Source organism: Entelurus aequoreus, linkage group LG12 (genome assembly GCF_033978785.1).
Source record: "Entelurus aequoreus isolate RoL-2023_Sb linkage group LG12, RoL_Eaeq_v1.1, whole genome shotgun sequence".
NCBI classification, from domain to species: domain Eukaryota; kingdom Metazoa; phylum Chordata; class Actinopteri; order Syngnathiformes; family Syngnathidae; genus Entelurus; species Entelurus aequoreus.
In genome coordinates, this window is record NC_084742.1 from 10,992,704 (window position 1) to 11,004,728 (window position 12,025).

General features: G+C 39.2%; 1 protein-coding gene across 1 annotated transcript in view; it reads right to left on the reverse strand.

Moving 5' to 3' along the window:
* The window catches only part of LOC133661478 (NADH-cytochrome b5 reductase 3-like), a 14,041-nt gene extending 2,375 nt beyond the window's left edge, over window positions 1-11,666 (reverse strand). Inside the window, exons 1-8 of the mRNA XM_062064686.1 lie at window positions 11,373-11,666; window positions 10,986-11,111; window positions 5,713-5,785; window positions 5,534-5,640; window positions 5,338-5,467; window positions 2,305-2,388; window positions 2,139-2,224; window positions 1,948-2,047 (exon numbers count right to left, since the gene is read on the reverse strand). Coding sequence (XP_061920670.1) covers window positions 1,948-2,047; window positions 2,139-2,224; window positions 2,305-2,388; window positions 5,338-5,467; window positions 5,534-5,640; window positions 5,713-5,785; window positions 10,986-11,111; window positions 11,373-11,393 — 727 coding nt within the window. The 5' untranslated portion in view covers window positions 11,394-11,666. The remainder of the gene's footprint in view (window positions 1-1,947; window positions 2,048-2,138; window positions 2,225-2,304; window positions 2,389-5,337; window positions 5,468-5,533; window positions 5,641-5,712; window positions 5,786-10,985; window positions 11,112-11,372) is intronic.
* Window positions 11,667-12,025: the final 359 nt, after the last annotated feature.

Below are 12,025 nucleotides of genomic sequence, written 5' to 3' on the forward strand. Positions count from 1 at the left end.
AAATACCCAGAACCCCTTGCAGCACTAACACTTCCGGGACGCTACAATATACACCCCCGCTACCCCCCCAAACCCGCCCACCTCAACCTTCTCATGCTCTCTCAGGGAGAGCATGTCCCAAATTCCAAGCCGCGGTATTGAGGCATGTTACAAAAAATAATGCACTTTGTGACTTCAATAATAAATATGGCAGTGCCATGTTGGCATTTTTTACCATAACTTGAGTTGATTTATTTTGGAAAACCTTGTTACATTGTTTAATGCATCCAGCGGGGCATCACAACAAAATTAGGCATAATAATGTGTTAATTCCACGACTGTATATATCGGTATCGGTTGATATCGGAATCGGTAATTAAGAGTTGGACAATATCGGAATATCGGCAAAAAAGCCATTATCGGACATCTCTAATTCCAACACTATGTTAGAGCAGTAAAGAGTTGACACATTGCTCAAAAGTTTTGATCAGATCGCTGACATGAGCGTTTGAGCGCTTTTCAGGGGACAAATACGATGTTGCGATAGGGATCGCAACATCGCAATTGCCTGTAAGGCCCGATAAATATTTTTTAAACGTGCTAAACCAACCAAGCAATTAAAAACACAACAAAATGCTATTTTGCATTATATGTTACAAATATTACGTCATGACATGAACGCATAAAACCTGCACAGTACTGCCCCCGCTGGAAACTGAGAATACCGTATTTCCTTGAATAGCCGCAGGGGCGTTAATTAATTTAAAACCTCCTGTCACACCTGCGTTTACCGGAAACCGGCGGGATGGCCGTGCATGCGGTAATTATTTTAAAACCTCTTCTCACTCCGGCGTTTACCAAAAGGAATCCATAAAATTCAGGCGTGCGCTTTGAGTGTGATGTAAGCATACCATCATGAAAAGCACATTTAATTAAAAAAAACGTTATTATGGTCTTACCTGTACTTATAAATGGAGTCCATTTGCAGCTCCTTCTGACCAAAAGCATCGATAACTTGTTTATAGAAGTCTTCCTTATTTTCTTTCTTCAGTTTTAAAAGTCTCTGTTTCGATGGAGATATTCCTTTAATTATTACCTCCTGCTTCCATTGAAAGTCCAGTTTAGAAAACTGTTTTATTTTAGATACCGGTATGTAATCCTCCATGTTAAAAGTTCAGGCAGAGGAAAAAAAAAAATCTCTTGCTGCGCGTGTTCACTTCTTCTGCAGTACCGGAAGTCGCAAGAAGGATCACTAGCGCGGCAGCGCCCTCTACCACCAGGAGGCGGGAGTCATTTAATGACTTATACAGTATTTGACACACGCAGCTACGGTATATTAATAAAACATAGCTGCTTACCGTTCTCTTTAGCATACTGTACCGCTATTCAATAGCTTGGACCTTAAATCCTACTGAAAAGCTCTTTATCTTTTTTCCTTTGTGCGATTGTAAACTACTGAAAGCAGCTTCCTCCATTTTGAAAATGAGGACAGATGCGTCACTCGTGACGTAACCAATTTGACCCGGTGGAAGTTCTAGACATATGCTAAATATTTTGCGAAACGAGTTTGACCCGACGAAAATTATAGACATGCGATAATAAAATTAATATTTTGCGAAACGAATTTGATCCAGCTTCAATAATAAACCGGCGATAAGGCCAAGCATGTGTTAATTATTTTGAGAAACGACTTTGACCCGGCAGTAATTCTAGACGTGCGAATACTATATTCCCTGCGCCAATTCAAGGAAATACGGTATCAAATATTTGACATGAAATCCAGATTGCATGTAACTCGTCTAAGAAACTACTCTGGACGACGCACAGGCAGTCGGCCATTTTGCTTTGTGGCTGTCATTTTTCAGGAATCTTTTGTTGTCATAATCCTCCATCTCAACGTTCTAATGCAAGTTTTTTAAAATTCTATTTTTACGATACCAAAGCAATAATAAAAGTTCTGGAACGTACTGGAAGGCGCTCTGTCCACGGTGAACCACAGCTTGAAACGTTGCGGGTTGTTGACTTGAATCTCCTCCAACTCGGGTCTTAGCAGGATGTCCTTCTCCGTCTGAGGACAGGAAGTCACATGATGATCATGACCATGATGGAGTATAAAAAAATGTGATGATGATGATGATGATGACGATGGTGGTGGTCACCTGGTTAGCGAAGAGCAGGTGACACACTGTCTGGTCCTGAGGGTCCTTCATCACGGCGGTGATGAGCTGCAGCATTGGCGTGATCCCTGATGTCATTTTAGGGATTTTTTTTAGTTTAGTGTCACAATGTTTTAATTTAAAAGGAAGTAAAAAAGTAGGATGTTACCGGTGCCGCCAGCGATCATGCCGACATGTTTGGCAGTCTTTGGTACACCTGGAGTCTTTTTGTCTGCCTGGATGGCAAAAACTCCTGCAGAGAAACATAAATATATTTTTTTTTAACAACTTACTATTACAATTATAAGAACGGTGTTACAATAATCATGTATATATTATCACACAATTTTAGTATGCTTAAAGTCCGTTGCTATAGTTATTAGCTATTGCGCTCAAGCTGTACGTTTCCTATCTGTGCAAGGACAAAAACTTCTTGTTTTAGCCTGCTAACAGCCAAGGACTTCAAGGACCTTAACGAAGATAAGACAAAGCGAAATCACAAGGCCCCAGCACATTCCGTCACGTATTGTGCGTACTGGAGCTGCTTTGCATGATATGTTTGACCACTCCTTTTAGAGGCGGCCTCAGTGATGTTGACTGAGGAACTCCTGAATAAATAGAGGGACGTGGGAGCTGTACCTTAGAGCGTAGGGCGAGACCGTGACTAAGTGTGCAGCTCCATGCGTTCTCCACATGAGCTAAATTGAACTCTGTGTCTGCATGATTCCTTGCTTCTTGTCTGTTTAATAGATGTCATCAGTGTTTGAATCTAACAACGGTCAACACACAAGAAGGTTACTGATATTATTTTATTTTATTTTTTTCATAAAAAGGTAGGAGGCATATCTGGATGCCTGTGGAGGGTCAAATTTGAAGTGAATTTTATTTATATAGCGCTTTTCTCTAGAGACTCAAAACGCTTTACATTGTTAAACCCATTATCCAAGTTACATTTAAACCAGTGTGGGTGGCACTGGGAGCAGGTGGGTAAAGTGTCTTGCCCAAGGACACAACGGCAGTGACTAGGATAGAGGAAGCGGAAACTTACTATTACAATTATAAGAACGGTGTTACAATAATCATGTATATATTATCACACAATTTTAGTATGCTTAAAGTCCGTTGCTATAGTTATTAGCTATTGCGCTCAAGCTGTACGTTTCCTATCTGTGCAAGGACAAAAACTTCTTGTTTTAGCCTGCTAACAGCCAAGGACTTCAAGGACCCCAACGAAGATAAGACGACAGCACGCAGACGAAGCAGAGACAAAGCGAAATCACAAGGCCCCAGCACATTCCGTCACGTATTGTGCGTACTGGCGCTGCTTTGCATGATATGTTTGACCACTCCTTTTAGAGGCGGCCTCAGTGATGTTGACTGAGGAACTCCTGAATAAATAGAGGGACGTGGGAGCTGTACCTTAGAGCGTAGGGCGAGACTGTGACTAAGTGTGCAGCTCCATGCGTTCTCCTCATGAGCTAAATTGAACTCTGTGTCTGCATGATTCCTTGCTTCTTGTCTGTTTAATAGATGTCATCAGTGTTTGAACCTGACAACGGTCAACACACAAGAAGGTTACTGATATTTTTTTTATTTTTTATAAAAAGGTAGGAGGCATATCTGGATGCCTGTGGAGGGTCAAATTTGAAGTAAATTTTATTTATATAGTGCTTTTCTCTAGAGACTCAAAGCGCTTTACATTGTTAAACCCATTATCCAAGTTACATTTAAACCAGTGTGGGTGGCACTGGGAGCAGGTGGGTAAAGTGTCTTGCCCAAGGACACAACGGCAGTGACTAGGATAGGGGAAGCGGGAATCAAACCTGGAACCCTAAAGTTGCTGGCAATGGCTGCTCTACCAACCGAGCCACGCCGGGACATAACTATCTAAATAAATATTTAAACAATTCAATGTCATTAGATAAATAAATGTGTCATTTTATCCGAGTTTGAAAAATAAAATGATGCATAAAGCTCTGACAAGGGCCAAAATTAAATGCATATTTAAATAATGAAATGTGTTATTATTTAAAACAAACACAATTCGTCATGATTTGATCTAAGTTTGACAGATACAATTTTTCATAAAGCACTGAAAAGAGCCAAACAGGACACAAATAAAAAAAATATTCAAACAAATGTGTCATTTGTAACTGGAATGAAGTATATAAATGACTCATGATTTTATATGAATTTGACAAGAGCCAAACTGGACAAAATTAAATAAATACTTCATTGAATGTGTCACTTTATGGAATTTTTAACGACATAAATGTGTCATTTATCTAAGTTTGACAGTTATTCATAAAGCACTGACAAGAGCCAAATGGGACCCAAATAAATAAATATTTCAACAATTAAATGTTTCATTTATAATTGGAATTAAGGGTGTCATGATTTTATCGGAGTTTGAAAGATAATGACTGACAATGGTCAAAAGGGATTTAATAAACAAATATTTCTAGTTATTACTCAAATGCGCCACTAATTTACTACAATTGGAATTAAATATATAAATTATTTATTAAATGTCAATATTTTATCTGCGACTGACGGATAAAAAATAAATTCATGAAGCACTGACGAGGTCCCAATATGGGGAAATTAGATAAGTACATCTTTAAATACTTAATTAAATGTTTAATTAATTAATAAAATAACTCATTAAATAATTACATTTATAATTCCATTATGAAATAATTAACTAAATCATGAAATGACTTACACATTTAATTACACATTTATGTAGTTAATTCTAATTAACGCATTTAAGTTTTTATTTTGAGATGTATTAATTTAATCTTTATCTGTGGGTCATAATTGAGAGTTGTATAAATATTCGTCCGTTAGCATTTCTTGACACAGTAAGGGAAGTTTTGTTGTCCAGTAAGCAAAAAAACTATTTGTATTATTGAAATATGAACCATCTATCGGTGTTGGCCCTGTGATGAGGTGGGGACTTGTCCAGGGAGTACCCCTACTTTCGCTTGAATGCAGCTGGGATAGGCTCCAGCACCCCTGCGACCCAGAGAGGGACAGGCGGTAGAAAATGGATGGATGGAGGACAACATTGACTTATGTTTTGTGGTTGCCTTTTAAAAACGGCGGAATCAACTTCTGTTTGCATCCAAAACATCACACGGTGCACATTACTGCCCCTACAGGACTGGAGTGGCGGTGTCATTTCAACACAAGCGCTCACCTCTGCCCTTGTAGACGAGAAGGCCGCTGGGTCCTCTAAAGTCGATGGTGTCGTCGATCCGGAGGCTCTCCAGGTGCTGACTCAGCTTCCCGCCTTCTGGGAATTTAGGATGGACCCCTTTGAAGTAAACCTGGGTGGGGGGGGAACGTATGAGAAAATATTGCACGCTTTAAAAGCGACTGATTGATTTTCTTACCTTGATGACCAGGTCCACGTAGCCTTTGTCGTCGTCGCTGGACACGGGCGTGTACGGCCGCACCACCAGCTTGCCGTCAATCTTGGCGGACAGATAGATGTGCTGTCCTGTGAATGACGTCATCACACTTAGTCTGACACGCGCAGACCCATCATGTTGTCAAATGTGTCGATACTGACCCACAGGGAGACCCAGGACGTGGTCATGGGACGGCAAGGCAAAGCGGAACTTCCTCGTATCGTGGCTGACAATCTATAAACCATAAATATGAAGAAAAACTGCAACATTTGGCATAAAATTCTGTGTGACTGCAAAAAAGATGAAGCCAAACTAAAATGCTAACAGTTAGCACGCCGATTAGATTGCATCAAGTAACAAGAAAATCATAGCTGCAAAATGTGTTTAAAAAGCCAGCACTTTAACGTCAGCATCCTAGGAATTAACATATGTCAAGTACCTGAACACATCACTCAGAGTTGTTTACCAGCAAAAATGTAGCTAGAAAACAATGCATGCTAACATTAGCATGGTAACATAAACATGCATACAGTTAATATGTTCCAAGTACTAAAGAATATTACTGGAGGTGTACACATCCAAAATTAACTAAAAAAAATTGTTAAGTAAGAAGTAACAAGTATGAGACTGAGGTGTAACCTGTGTCACTACACCAGACCTGGGCAAATATTTTGACTCAGGGGCCACATTGAGAGAAAAAATATGTGTCCGGGGGGCCAAGGTGTGTGTGTGTGTGTGTATAAATCATATATACACATTTAGCTGTAAAAACCTGCTGTACAGTATATGTGTTTAGGTCCCTTTTTCCCCCAGGAACACGACTAATACCAAAAGTCACAATGTCCGATTATGACATGTCCCTAATTACAGACCACCTCAAAAAAATGTACAGGAATTTTACAGTTTTTTACTGAATGGGACACCCAAAATGTACTTTCAAATAAAGAAAGTGAGATGTACAAGAATAACTCTGAACAATAAAACACTGAATATTAACAACACATGAACGTCGCTCCTCTTTTACTTCTCAGACCAGCTCCTCGATAGTTGTGTATCTTTTACAATCAAGCAAAACACAACAAAAATATTTAAAAAACCAGCAAAATATGAATGCAAAGTGTAATAAACACCTACAATATAATATATTATCACGTAAAAATGAGCTTCTGCATCCGTTTGACACATGCGTTTCGGGCTGGCTGCTCTGAGAACACCTCAAAAAAACGGAATGGAATTTTACAGTTTGTTACTGAATGGGACACCCAAAATGTACTTTCAAATAAAGAAAGTGAGATGTACAAGAATAACTATGAACAATAAAACACTGAATATTAACAACACATGAACGTCGCTCCTCTTTTACTTCTCAGACCAGCTCCTCGATAGTTGTGTATCTTTTACAATCAAGCAAAACACAACAAAAATATTTAAAAAAACAGCAAAATATGAATGCAAAGTGTAATAAACACCTACAATATGATATATTATCACGTAAAAATGAGCTTCCGCATCCGTTTGACACATGCGTTTCGGGCCGGCTGCTCTGAAAACAAACCCCACCCACTCTGCTTTGTTCCTGGTCTGAGCTGCTGTGACATAGATTAGTGTTTTTCAACCACTGTGCCGCGGCACACTAGTGTGCCGTGAGATACAGTCTGGTGTGCCGTGGGAGATTATGTAATTTCACCTATTTGGGGTAAAAATATTTTTTAATTATAAGTAATTATAGTCTGCAAATAATGTGCCGTTGTTGAGTGTCGGTGCTGTCTAGGGCTCGGCACCGTAACAATGTTATACTCTTCAATATCAGTAGGATGCAGCAGGTAGATAATTGCTTTGTAGATGTCGGAACATGGTTTGTCGTGATCACAATATGCAGATGACAGTGCGAGGCAGCATGCAGGTGAAAAGGTATCTAATGCTAAAACCAAAAATAAACAAAAAGGTGAGTGCCCCTAAAAAAGGCATTGAAGCTTCGGGAACAAAACTAAAACTGAACTGGCTACAAAGTAAACAAAAACAGAATGCTGGACGACAGCAAAGACTTACAGCGTGTTGAGCAAAGATGTCCACAAAGTACATCCGAACATGACATGACAATCAACAATGTCCCCACAAAAGAAGGATAGCAACAACTTAAATATTCTTGATTGCTAAACCAAAGCAGATGCGAGGAATAGCGCTCAAGGAAGACATGAAACTGCTACAGGAAAATACCAACAAAACAGGAAAAGTCACCAAAATTGGAGCGCAAGACAAGAACTAAAACACTACACACAGAAAAACGCCAAAAAAGTGGTGACAGCACTTTAAGTCAAGAGCTATATTGATGCATGGTTGGTTATGGTTTAAAGTCATACCCAACAATTGTGACAACGACTTTTTACTGTCAATATCGGCTGCTGAGTTTCATTTTTTAATGATTTCTGCTGGTGGTGTGCCTCCAGATTTTTTCAATGAAAAAAATGTGCCTTGGCTTAAAAAAGGTTGAAAAACACTGACATAGATGACCGTAATAACTCGTAAAGAGCTCAAAAGCGCAAATTTCAACCATTGAAATACTTTCTATAGTTCAACACTTGCGGTCATTTAAAAACAGCACTGCACATCATAATGGCGGCGACAGTTTTGATGTTAAAGGTCTAAAAGAATGATGTAGAACGCCCCGGATTGAAAATCTTAATGAACTGCATGTGGCCCGCCAGCCGTATTTTGCCAAGGTCTGCACTACGCGATCCGTGCGGGAAAACACGGTCAGTCCACGCATGCGTGAAGACTACGTGACTTCCTGGACTTGCTTTTTTTTTTTTACGACTACGCTTCTTTGACATCACGTTTTGTGATATTTTAGACTTAGACAAACTTTAATGATTCACAAGGGAAATAGACTAAATATAGCGATATAAAATATAACATATATACGTATTAATTACATAATATATGTACAGTATATTATATATACTGATATATTATATTATGTCTATATCATATATACAATATATAACAATTACCATGTACAATATTACAGTATATGTGACAGCTGCAGCATAAAATAGAGTAGATCCAGCAGAAAATAGAAAATAGACATTAAAAACAAAGAGAAGAAGCTAACATAGAAGGTGTCAGGTAATAGACAGATATCATCTATATTATTGTTTTATAATAATTTTTAATGAAAAAATAGCTTACCCAAGAGTAAATGTGAACAAGAATATAAACATGAACAAAGGGTGAATAAAAAAATAAAAATCACAACGTATTATCGCCACAATTTTAGCCACTTTCACTCTTCTGCTATTGCAATGAATGCCACATGGAGGCGCCACTGACTTTTTATTTTATTTTTTTATTTTTTTAACAAGACACTTACTGTAATATCAGAATCAGAAATACTTTAATAATCCCAGAGGGGAAATTAAGATTTTCAGCACAATAAATCTATATCTGCGGCCTAACAAAAAGTAGACTTAAATGATCAGTATTCTGAATTGATGTGTTTGATGCAAATAAAGTAGTAAAACATAGATTTCTTTGCCATTTAAGGCTGCTGAGCACGTCGCTCAAGTTTCAGTACGACTACAAAAATAAATACTGCATTCTTAAGTAGTGTTTGTTTTGTTTTTTATGCAATATTTTATACGACATTGTTATTCCAATAAAAAAAAAACAGTGACGGCGTGTAGGAACATAATGCCGTAAAACAAGTTGACGGAAGTGACGTAGTCTTTGTGACAAGCGGTAGAAAATAGATGGATGAATGGGCAAACACTTTTGGAAAAAGTGTAATTCCTAGTAATTATATATTTAGATATTTATTTAATATCCATCCATCCATTTTCTACCACTTGTCCCTTTTGGGGTCGCGGGGGGTGCTGGAGCCTATCTCAGCTGCGTTCGGGCGGAAGGCGGAGTACACCCAGGACAAGTCGCCACCTCATCGCAGGGCCAACACAGATAGACAGACAACATTCACACTCACATTCACACACTAGGGCCAATTTTTTTAGTGTTGCCAATCAACGTTCCCTCTAAGGCGCGCGCCTGTGCAATTGCGCACCGCTCAAGCGTCCTCTGCGCACGGCAAATCTATGCTGCGCACAAAATCAAATAAAAAAATAAGCGCATAACAATTTTCGACACAACACGGACACGACAGAGAAAACAGTTTTCGTCATCATTATTCAAATATTGTAACGTCTGTCGAGACGCTTTGAGGACATGAATTCCATCCATCACTTTACTGAGCAAAACTCTTTATTGTCGGCCATAAACACATCACCAAAACATTAGTAAAAAAAATTATATCTAGCAAAACTGGTCATTTTCTGCAGTACAAACCAGACCAAAAGCAACTTTGTTATATCAACAGCAGCCGCTCGCTCTTTCTCACTTGCGCCAACACATGCACATATGGCACTTAGCCAGTGATGCGTTTACAGACACACAAAAAGTCGGGCAACTCCAACACCACACATAAAGTGTCATTCCAGGTCGTTACACTATGATTCACCAATCAAATGTGTGCTTATTCTAGTGTCATTTATTAGGAATCTTAATTGATAAATATTAATCATGAAATGCTATTAGTATATTAAAGAAATACTAATAAAAATATATTTTTTACAAACAGGAAGTTGCAGGAATGTACACATGATCCCCTGCTTACATCTCATTGTGCAACATGTGAACGTTTTAATGGGAACTAAATGCAATATCTGAAAGGGGTACAAATTATTTCCAAAGCAGGACCTCCACCCAGACAAACAATACAAGTACACAGTTCATGAAAAATAATATTTTTTGTTATTGTCATTGTAAGTGGGCCTAAACACTTATATTAGAAAATAATCTCATGGAAATGACTGCTGTCATTTGATTATAATAATAAGAGAATGTTGTCTGTCTATCTGTGTTGGCCATGCGATGAGGTGGGGACTTGTCCAGGGTGTACCCCGCCTTCCGCCCGAATGCAGCTGAGATAGGCTCCAGCACCCCTCGCGACCCCGAAAGGGACAAGCGGTAGAAAATGGATGGATGGATGGAGATTGAACTTGTTATTTAGTCGGGTTTGGGACAGGTGTGCTGCTGGTGTAGCCACAGTGTGCACGTCTGATGTTGCTCACATGAGCTCCACTGAATGCTCGGGGAGTTTTTGCGTTTGCTCACACACATGAAAAATTAGAGGGAACATTGTTGCCAATCAAGATATATTATGACTATTTTATTTATTTATTTTTTTGGATTTTTGGGGGGGAAGTCTAGGAATAAAACACATTTTGTGGACCCCGACTTAAACAAGTTGAAAAACGTATTGGGGTGTTACCATTTAGTGGTCAATTGTACGGAATATGTACTGTACTGTGCAATCTACTACTACAAGTTTCAATCAATCAATCAATCAATCAATCAAAAGGTGTGTCAGTGAACGCCTCACCTGCTTGTCAATGAGCCGCAGTGCGTACTTGATGTTGGGATCCTCCAACGTGATGGCGGGCCTCCTCTTGGAGAAGAGCAGCCTGAAGAGGAGGTTGATGATTCCATCAAAGCCGCTCCTGATCAACTGCCAAATTAAAAAAAAATAATCAGCAGCTAGCATGAGCACGATTAGCATCTAGTTTTGTCCGCGCCTTTCGCAGGGCGTTGTCCCGGCTTAACAGACACATTTAGCGGCTAAGTAGGCTCACGTTGTTGCAGCTAAAGGAACACATGAGTCACATTTTCCCGAAGACAAGCATGGACAACTTCCAGGGGAATTCTGCACATGCTAACCTTAGCAACGTAGCTCACACTAATACTTTATTTGTGTTGGAGGTTTACTTACGCCGACGATGTAAGAGAGCATCTTGGAGGAGATTTGAAACTATGAGATCTGACGATTGTCGGACGAGTCTGCAGCAGCCGTGAACTTCACACTGTCAACACTTGGCACACGTCACAGCGTGAGTAGCACGCATTTCCGCCTGGGGTCTTTTAAAATAAAATCCTAGCGGCAAACAAAAGCGTGTATGTTGTCAATAAACACACTCGCTCCTCTTTAGTATTTGTCTCTTTGTTTATGCACGTATCTTTTTTCAGTAAAGTTTAACTTCTAACTGCTGTTATTCTATCACTAAACGCTGTCCTTATGAACTTCCGGCTGGTTGTTTGGAACTTCATACACTAAATTTTAGAACGTCACTTCCGTCTGTCAGAGTTAATAATTTCACAATAAAGGCACCCTTAAACTGCTCGATTCGTTTGCGCAGGCGACAAAATCCAGAGACTTTTGTTCCCTGCTTGACAGCAGTTTTTTCGTCTGACAATTTTTTTTCTAGTCAAAGTAATGACTGATAATTTCCGATAATTGACAATAGCTCGTTTTCTATTTCGCATCCGCCAGGCAGCTAACGTCCATAGATGCGATTCTGCTTGATGACCACAAGATGGCAGCAGTGTTACTGCGTTATTGACATGTATTCTACTTAATGTCCACTA